The following is a 9,591-nucleotide window of genomic DNA, read 5'->3' as shown; positions in this document are numbered from 1 at the left end:
AGAAATACATAGAGATGATTAACATTAAATTTCAAAAATCTAGGCTAGAACTTTTTAAATTAGTAAATAAAAAAATGACAAAAATAAAAGACAAAAAAATCCTGTGACAAAGACAAAGATCCTGTGATCTTTGAAAAAAAAAAACAATTTACCCAACATATCTCCAGCTGACAAATAAATATTTTTATTCTTGTATTTTAAATTACTACCAAAATATTATATCTTTCTACAAACAACATAAAACAAGCATACAGTATCTAGAAATGGTCTTTATCCGACAAGAATATCAAGTCTTTGAAGGTACACTAATTTTTTTTTTCCTGAATAAGGTCACTATGATCTTAGTTAAAGTTACAGTAAGCAGTTCAAGCAAAATGTGTATTGCTTAGATTTTAAAGCAAGCAATTGTGTTACTGCTTAATTAAAATATAAGTATAAATGTGAAGCTATTATACCAACATTTATAAATACTTCTTGGAAATACAGATCAGCAAGTAATGAATAACTGATTTAAAAATAATGAAAGGTTGATGTTATATGTAAAGTTTGGGAACAAATCAAAAATATATTTAAGAGATGTAAAAGAACATGAAGACCAAGCTTTATTATTTGGAGCTTGAAAACTTAGCAGCAAAACAACCTATTTGCATATAATGTAGTACAATGAGCATTTGTTCATAAAAGACTCTCAAAGTCTTAAAACTTCATACATAAACCAGAATGAAATCCATTAGGTAAATGATTTAAAGATGCCAGAGTAGTTTATCCAGAACTGCTAGATACTCTCACCTGCATTACCAAATCATAAACAAGCTTATGCAAAACTGTGTTCTGGATAACTCACTCTTATAGCTCCCCAATAACAAGCTCGGATAAGGCAGATCAAACCTAAGAGATAAGCAACTGCCCAAGAAACATACGTTGCATGAAATCGCCTTGCAAAACCTTGGGTGCCAACCTAAAATAAAAAGCAATATAAAAATAAAAGGTTAGAAACTGAGAACTTGTGTTGGCTTACGTGCAATTTTTATGAAATATATTCCTGAGATGACAAAACTCTGACAAAATATGAGTTGCTGCATTTGTTGGCTACCACTAACAGAGTAAAATTTAATAAAATGACATTGCTAGTTACATTAACTATAAACTTTATGAAGTAAACAAAAATTCCATTAAAATATCTTATTTATAAAAGGAATTTAATCTATATAACCCCAATGCCATCCCCATGTTGATAATAAGTCTCTGTTTGACTTGAATAAAAAGAAGAATGTTTTTTCAGACCTTAATAGCTGAATGAGTATTACTTCAGCTTTGGCCATGACAAAATTGGTTCTGGCACTAAATAAAAACAAATGGGCTTTTGTTAAATGGAGGGTAAAATTCCCAATGTCAAGGACCTTCAGAGGGATCCCAAGACATGATTTCACCTGGATGGGCAAGCTCCAGGCTCATGGATTGGCTTCAGATTGCTCATAGTTTTTCAGAAGCTTCTGGGCCTGGTATGCAAGGGAGGCAGGTTCTTCAGCGATCAATGAAGGCTGTTCCAGACCTCACCATTTACTACTGATAAAGTTAAGAGGAAAGAATTCTAACAGTGAGTAGAGTAATACTCACAGTTAATCCAACTCCAATGAAAATACATATCATTCCAATGGTAATATATGCACAGCAGCGTCTTCGAGGAAGTGCACTACCCACAGAGGAACTGCAAATTCATGAGAACAAAAAAGAATATTAAGTATTTACATGAAGATTCTCCATTTCATCTTTGTGAATACTTATCTAGGTTTTAGTAACACATACTTCCATTTATTTATTCAACTTGAGAGACAAGAACGTACATAATAATATTTTTAATGAGTGATCTAAATCATACCTGGTGAATTTGTGTGTGAATTATTGTGGCTTTAAACAAAATTCAAGTCTTGGTCATTGACAAAGTCCACAAAAACTCACTATGGTCAATAATGATTATCCAAGGTAAAAATTTATTTCCAAAACAATCTATTCCAGAATGGAAAATCAGTGTTATCTTACAAATAGAAATTGATTTTTTTTTACATTTATAACCATTGCTATATGTTTAGTGTAGAAAATTTGGAAAATAAGAATAAAGAAGAGAAAGGAAAAGGAAAATTACCTGTAATTCCACTACCATAAATACCACTATTTTTCTCCAGACATTTTTTACAACTTATCAATTTAGCATAAACATTTTCTTACATCATTAAGTATTCTTAAACTGGAATTCTGATAGATGGATATAACATAACAACAAATTCCCTAGTATTGGACACTTCTTCCTTCTTGGAAATAATGCCAGCTAAGTGACACCTAAAAGCATTGTGCTTATTTTTTTTAATGAAAGTATAGTTGATTTACAATGTTGTGTTAATTTCTGCTGTATAGCAAAGTGATTCAGTTATACATATATATACATTCTTTTTTATATTCTTTTCCATTATGGTTTAACATAGGATATTGAATATAGTTCCTGTGCTACACGTAGGACCTTGCTGTTTATCCATTCTATATGTAACAGTTTGCTTCTGCTAACCCCAAACTCCCAATCTATACCTCCCCCCCACCAACTACCTTGGCAATCACAAGTGTGTTTCTGTTTCATAGATAGGTTCATTTGTGTCATAGTTTAGATTCCACACATAAGTAATATCATATGGTATTTGTCTTTGTCTTTCTGACTTACTTCACTTAGTATGATAATCACTAGTTGCATCCATGTTGCTGCAAATGGCATTATTTCGTTATTTTTTATGGCTGAGTAGTATTCCATTGTATATATGTACCACATCTTCTTTATCCATTCATCTGTCGATAGACATTTAGGTTGTTTCCATGTCTTGGCTATTGTGAATAGTGCTATGAACATAGGAGTGCATGTATCTTTTTGAATTATAGTTTTGTCTGTACATATGCCCAGGAGTGGGATTGCTGGATCATATGGCAACTCTATTTTCAGTTTTTTGAGAACCTCCATACTGTTTTCCACAATGGCTGCACCAACTTACATTCCCACCAAAAGTGTAGGAGGGTTCCCTTTTCTCCACACCCTCTCCAGCATTTATTTGTAGACTTTTTAATGATGGCCATTCTGACAGGCATGAGGTTGTACCTCATTGTAGTTTTGATTTGCGTTTCTCTAATAATTAGTGACATTGAACATCTTTTCATGTGCCTGTTGGCTATCTGTACGTCTTCTTTGGAAAAATGTCTATTTAGGTATTCTGCCCAGTTTTCAATTTGAGTTGTTTGTATTTTTGTTGTTGAGTTGTATGAGCTGTTCGTATATTTTGGAAATTAAGCCCTTATCAGTCACATCATTTGCAAATATTTTCTCCCAGTCTGTAAGTTTTCTTTTCATTTCCTTTATGGTTTCCTTTGCTGTACAAAAGCTTGTAGGTTTGATTAGTCCCATTTGTTTATTTTTGCTTTTACTTCTATTGCCTTGGGAGACTGACTTAAGAAAATATTGGTACAATTTATGTCAGAGAATGTTTTGCCCCTGTTCTATTCTAGGAGTTTTACAGTGTCAAATCTTATGTTTAAGTCTTTAAGCCATTTTGAGTTTATTTTTGTATATGGTGTGAGAGTGTGTTCTAACTTCACTGATTTACATGCAGCTGTCCAAATTTCCCAACACCCCTTGCTAAAGAGACTGTCTTTTTACCTATTGTATATTCTTGCCTCCTTAGTCAAAGATTAATTGACCATAGGTGTGTGGGTTTATTTCTGGGCTCTCTATTCTGTTCCATTGATCCATATGTCTGTTTTTGTGCCAATATCATGCTATTTTGATTACTGTAGCTTTGTAGTATTGCCTGAAGTCTGAGATGGTTATACCTCCAGCTGTGTTCTTTTTCTTCAGGATTGCTTTGGCAATTCTGGGTCTTTTATGGTTCCATGTGAATTTTAGGATTATTGTTCTAGCTCTGTGAAGAAGGTCATCATTAATTGCAGTAGTGTACAGCCTGCTATCTGGAGTTATTAGGGTATCAGTGATTCATTGCCTTTATATTACATTTAGCCTTAGACTGCTTTTAGTTTTAATAACTATGTCTGTATTTGGTGATTTTTCCTGCCTTATATCTCACACCATTTCTCATTTACCTGTGTATCTGCCTCTGGCAGTCTAATCTACTATGGATTAGAAGGCAACTAAATTTGCTAGAATATACTCAATAAGTCAAAAGTTTCTAAGTGGGAGCAGCTTTTCTGTGAGCCAAAGGAACACACTTTAGTATATTAATTTCAGTGCATGAATTCTACTTAGAAAACTCATGCTCATTTTTCATCACTCAACTTAAATAGTCACTACCTCTGGAAAATCTTCCCAGGAAAGAAATAACCTACTGCTACTCTACCCAAGTGCCATCTTATCATAGGGAGAAGGCAATGACAAAAACACCTATTGCATGCATAATAAAATCTCTTATACATTTAATACAAATATGGTATCTGTATGCAATATATTGTATTGTTTTGCAAGTGTTAAAACTTTACACGTACATGTGTTAAACTGTATGCTTCTGTGACTTGCTTTTTTTTCCCTCAGTACTCTACATGAGACTCTTCCATAGTCATATGTGGAAACTTACTTCATTCATTTGCACAACTATCTTCCATTATATGGAATAACACAGCTTACTCATTCTCCCTGTTGATGGACAGTCAGGGTTTTGTTTTGTTTTGTTTTAAACGTTTTTGCTATTATAACAAGGCTGCTTTTGAATTTGCTTTTACATGTTTCCTTATGTACATATGCAGGAATTTCTCAAACATATACCTAGGAATAGAATTGCTGGGTAGTACTGTAGACATGTTTTTAATTTTAACAAATGCCAAATTTATATCCCCACCAACACTATTTGAGAGCTTCCACTGCTCCACCCACATCCTCATTAACCCTTCAACACTTGGTATTGTTCTCATGTTTGACAATTTCACGAGTGTGAATGGTATTTCATTGTGATTTTATTATGTATATCCATAATTTGCAGTGAGGTTGGACATCTTTTCAAATGCAGGTTGACTACTGGTTTTCTTTTTCTATTAATTGCTTGTTCATACCTATTGTCTCTGTCTTGGGCTGTCTTTAACTTACTGATTCATAGATGACATTTATATAATCTGCATACTATTCCATGCAGCTATATATACTGCACATATCTTCTTATAGTCTGTTTTTATAAATTCAACTTTAATAACACATTTTGATCATGAGTATTTACTAATGATACCAATGTAACACAAAGTACTTCTAATATAGTCAAAACTATCAATCTTTTCCTTTAAGGTTCGTACTTTTTTATGCCTGTCTAGGAAATTCTTTCCTACTTCTGTCATAAAAATATTTTTCTATCTTTTCTTCTAAAAGTATTACAATTTTGCTTTTTGTATTGCCAACTACAAATTGGCACTTGCCATCTACCTATAAAAGGATTAAATCATGAGCCACTGCAGCTGCTGACCTTCAACATTCCCTGAAAGGAGTTCAGGGTGGAGTTCAGGAATGAGGCTCTTTGTGCTCTGGGAAAAACTGGCAGAACAGGTCTTCAGATAGTTAGATATTTTCAGGAGATTTTATGAGCCTATTCTTGTATCTCCTTGTAACTAGAAAAGCACTAAAATCCTTCATGGTGATGTCTGCTCCTTGTGACTAGTGGTAATCTTCATGAGACTAGAAGCAACCTCCTGCAAAAAATATGTGCTTGCCTGCATGTACTCCCCCTTTGCCAAAATCGCATTATACTGACCTTCCCCCCTCCCTCTTTGGAGCAGTTTCTCAGGGCTATCTGAAATGCAGTCTCCCAGGCTATAGTCCTCATTATGCCCCCAATAAAACTCACAACTCTCACATTGTGCATTTTTTTCAATAGTCAATAGTATTTATGTCAATCTACAAGAGCAGATTCCTTATTATTATCTATTTTTATTTTACGTATTTCAAAGTTAGATTATTTGTTGCACTCAAGTTCAAAATTTATATTTCTGATGAAGTGACCGTAATGATAATAATTCTTTTTACATCTGTTCTATGATTGCCATTGACTCAATACGGTAACAAGTCTTCTGCTGCAGTTGCCTTTTCCAAGCAATTGGAGGAAGGGAGAAAAAAGGAGGCCAAGCAGTTTTTGTCTTTAAGGAGAGTATCAGGAAGATGTATTCATCACTTTGTTCATATTCCATTGGCACTTAACATAAACACATGGTCACAACTATCTGTAAGAGAGGTTAGGAAATGCAGTCTCCAGCTGGGTGGCCATTAAGACTGACAGTTCTACTGCAAGGAAAAAGAGAACAGCAGTCTTTGCTATTTTAACTAATATTATTATTGCTATTTTATTGTTGGTTAGTGTTTGCCTGGTATATCTTTCATTTTGGTTAGTGTTTCATGGTTTCACCTTTTACTTTCATTCTATGTTCTCATATTTCATGTTTCTTCTTCAAATTGCATACAGATGTACTTAAATCTAGTCTGATAATTTCTCACAAGTTTTATTGACAAGTTTAGTCTAATTATATATATTCTGACAACTAATATATATTGATTATCCCTTCTACCTTATTTTGGCTTTCTATTGTTTCTCTATCTGCTTCTCTACCCCCTTTTCTGGACTTCTTTTGGATTGACTATGATTCTTTTATTTCATTTTCTACCTACTATTTAGAAAGTTTTACAATTTATTTTTATTCATTTAGCAGTTGCACTTAAATTTTTAATATGCATACCTTTTAAAAACTAAAATCATTTGGTAAATCTATCTTCCCAATAAATGCAAAGATTTTAGAAAGCTTTAACTCTAAACATTCCACTCCCATTTTACATGTTCTTGTTTTTCAATATTTCAGTTCAATTCTTTTATTCATCTATCTAGCTATCATCTATTTATTTATTTATTTATTTATTTAATTTTGGCTGTGTTGGGTCTTTGTTGCTGTGTGCAGCCTTTCTCTAGTTGAGGCAAGCAGGGGCTACTCTTTGTTGCAGTGCATGGACTTCTCATTGTGGTGGCTTCTCTTGTTGTGGAGCATAGGCTCTAGGGGGTGCATGCAGGCTTCAGCAGTTGTGGCACGTGGGCTCAGCAGTTGTGGCTCACAGGTTTAGTTGCTCCGCATGTAGGATCTTCCTGGACCAGGGCTTGAACCTGTGTCCCCTGCACTGGCAGGCGGATTCTTAACCACTACGCCACGAGGGAAGTCCCAATATTTCAATTCAATTCTATTTTTGTTTCTTCAAATTTGTTAGCATTAATGCTATTACTGTTATGGTTTTGGTATTTTATATAGTTAGTGTTCTTGATGAATGTTTAGAATTTCTTGGTTTATACTTTCTTTATTCTTGCAGAGCAGAAATTTCTTCAGGGATATTTTCCCTAAGTTCATCTTTTATCAATTTTTTAGTGAGGGTATCAGAATGGTAACCACTCTGTTTTGGTTGTTACTGCTGGTTAGTTGGTTCTGCATCTGCAAATATCTTTATTTTACCTTCATTAGTCTGTGATGGTTTAGGCACTTTGACACTTAATTTCTCTTAGAACTTTGAAGTATTTTTAAACTTTTTGGCTTCCATTGTTGCAGTTGAGACATTTGCTGCTATCTTTTTCATACTAAAAATCTGACTTTTCTGTCTCTGCTTTTAATATGTTCTATTTATTTTAGATTGTCTGCAATCTCACTATAACATATTTGTTTATTCTGCTTGGATTTCATTGTTCCTTTTGAATCTACAGGTTCATATCTTTCATAGATCTGAAAATCCTTAGGGATTATCTCTTCAAAATGCCTCTATCCCATTCTCTAGTTTTTCCTTCTAGATCAGAAATATATCAGATGCTCTTATATATATTTCTTTTAATATTATTTTCATCTTTGTCTCTCTGATGGATTCTGGGTAATTTACTTTACTCTATCTTCCAATCCACAACTTTAGTTGTCAACTTAATCTGATCTGCTCTTTAGCTTGTTCCACTGTATTTTCATTTCTGTAATTTTTAATTTCCAGAAGTTTTATTGTATCTTTCAAAACCTGCCTGCTTATTATTTGGGTTAATTAATTTTTTTATTTTTAAATAATTGTACACTCAAAAGCAGTTATAAGAAATAATACAGACTGCTCTCATTCATCCTCTACCCAATTTCCTCCAGTGGTAACATCTTGCAAACTACAGTACAATATTATAACCAGCGTACTGACATTAATACAATCCACTGATATTCATATTTCCTGTTTTACTTATATTAATTTGTGTGTATGTGTACATTTAATTCTGTACAATTTATCCCATGTGGAGGTTCATGTACCCACCACCACAGTTAAGATACAGAAGAGTTCCAGCACTGCAAGGATCCTTTTATAACCACACTCACCTCACTCTTGCCTACCCACCCCCTGTACTCACCACGCCATCACACACCTGTTCTCCATTCCTAAAATTTTGTCATTTCAAAACTGTTATATAAAAGGAATCATGCTGTAGACCACCTTGTGTGACTGGTTTTCACTCAGCATAAATTCTCAAAGATTCACCCAAACGGTTGCATGGATGAACTATTGTTCATTCCTTTGACTGTGGAATAGTATGTCAAGGTCTGGATAAATCACAGTTTGTTTAACAATTCAGCCATAGAAGGACATCTAGGTTGTTTCCAGTTTCAGGCTATTAAGAATAAAGTTGCTATGAACATTTATGTACAGATTTTTGTATGTGCCCAGGTCGTTTCTTATAGACTCTTATCTGTCTTCTCTTATTTCTATTTAAAAAAAATAAAACATTTTAGACATGGTTATAACATATTCTATATCTAACATTATAATATCTGAAGTTCCTAGAAGTCTAATTATGCTGTTTGTTATCAATGCCAATTCTGCTTATTGTATCTTGTGTCCTCGTGTTGGTATTTTTTTGAGAACTTATTTTGACAGACCTTAATATAAGAAATCCTAGCAGGCATGGTTTAGGAATGTCTTCATCCACATAGAATTTTCATTTGCTTTTCCCAGGCCCCCTAGAATGATACCAATCTTAAACTACTTTAAAGTGATTTCTGGGACTGGGTTTTCTTAGACCATATAAACCAGGTAAAATATAAACCTGAAATTCACTGTTCTTATAAAAATTTCCATTTGTATTCTTCCTTTTCTGGTGGGCATTTTCCTTGACCTACTTTATTCATGAAGAATAGTCCTTTATTGGGGGTGGGGAGGGATGGTATTCCAACTCTCCACCTTCTACAAGACCAAGGCCTTCTCTATCATTCTTCATTTGACAACTGAAACCAAAGTCTCTGGGTCCCTAGTGTTGATAAATATCCTTAGGACAGCCCTGGTGGTCATTTGCTCTTCATTTTTGTCTGCTGGGGATTTTCTTAACTTTCATATGAGCTGAACAATGCATTTAAAAGGATATTTGTAATAGTTAACTAGTCTTTCATATTATTGGATGTGAAAGTCAAGAGCCTCTAATATACAAAAATGTGGACACTGAATACCTAAAAGGAAAAGATCATTCAAGGTTTCTCAAACATCTGATTATTCACTCTTCAAATTGTTTTTCTTCCCCTTCATAA

At 33.8% G+C, this 9,591-nt stretch overlaps 1 protein-coding gene across 2 annotated transcripts in view; it reads right to left on the bottom strand.

Annotated features, from left to right (window-relative positions):
• Window positions 1-586: 586 nt before the first annotated feature.
• The window catches only part of PIP4P2 (phosphatidylinositol-4,5-bisphosphate 4-phosphatase 2), an 88,874-nt gene continuing 79,869 nt past the window's right edge, over window positions 587-9,591 (bottom strand). For both annotated transcript variants that reach the window (XM_024115861.2, XM_024115863.2), the window contains 2 exons: window positions 1,618-1,708; window positions 587-958 (listed from right to left, as the gene is read on the bottom strand). In XM_024115861.2, coding sequence (XP_023971629.1) covers window positions 815-958; window positions 1,618-1,708 — 235 coding nt within the window. In that variant the 3' untranslated portion in view covers window positions 587-814. The remainder of the gene's footprint in view (window positions 959-1,617; window positions 1,709-9,591) is intronic.

This window comes from Physeter macrocephalus, chromosome 15 (genome assembly GCF_002837175.3).
Source record: "Physeter macrocephalus isolate SW-GA chromosome 15, ASM283717v5, whole genome shotgun sequence".
Classification (NCBI taxonomy): Eukaryota; Metazoa; Chordata; class Mammalia; order Artiodactyla; family Physeteridae; genus Physeter; species Physeter macrocephalus.
This window is presented reverse-complemented; position numbering and strand designations above follow the sequence as displayed.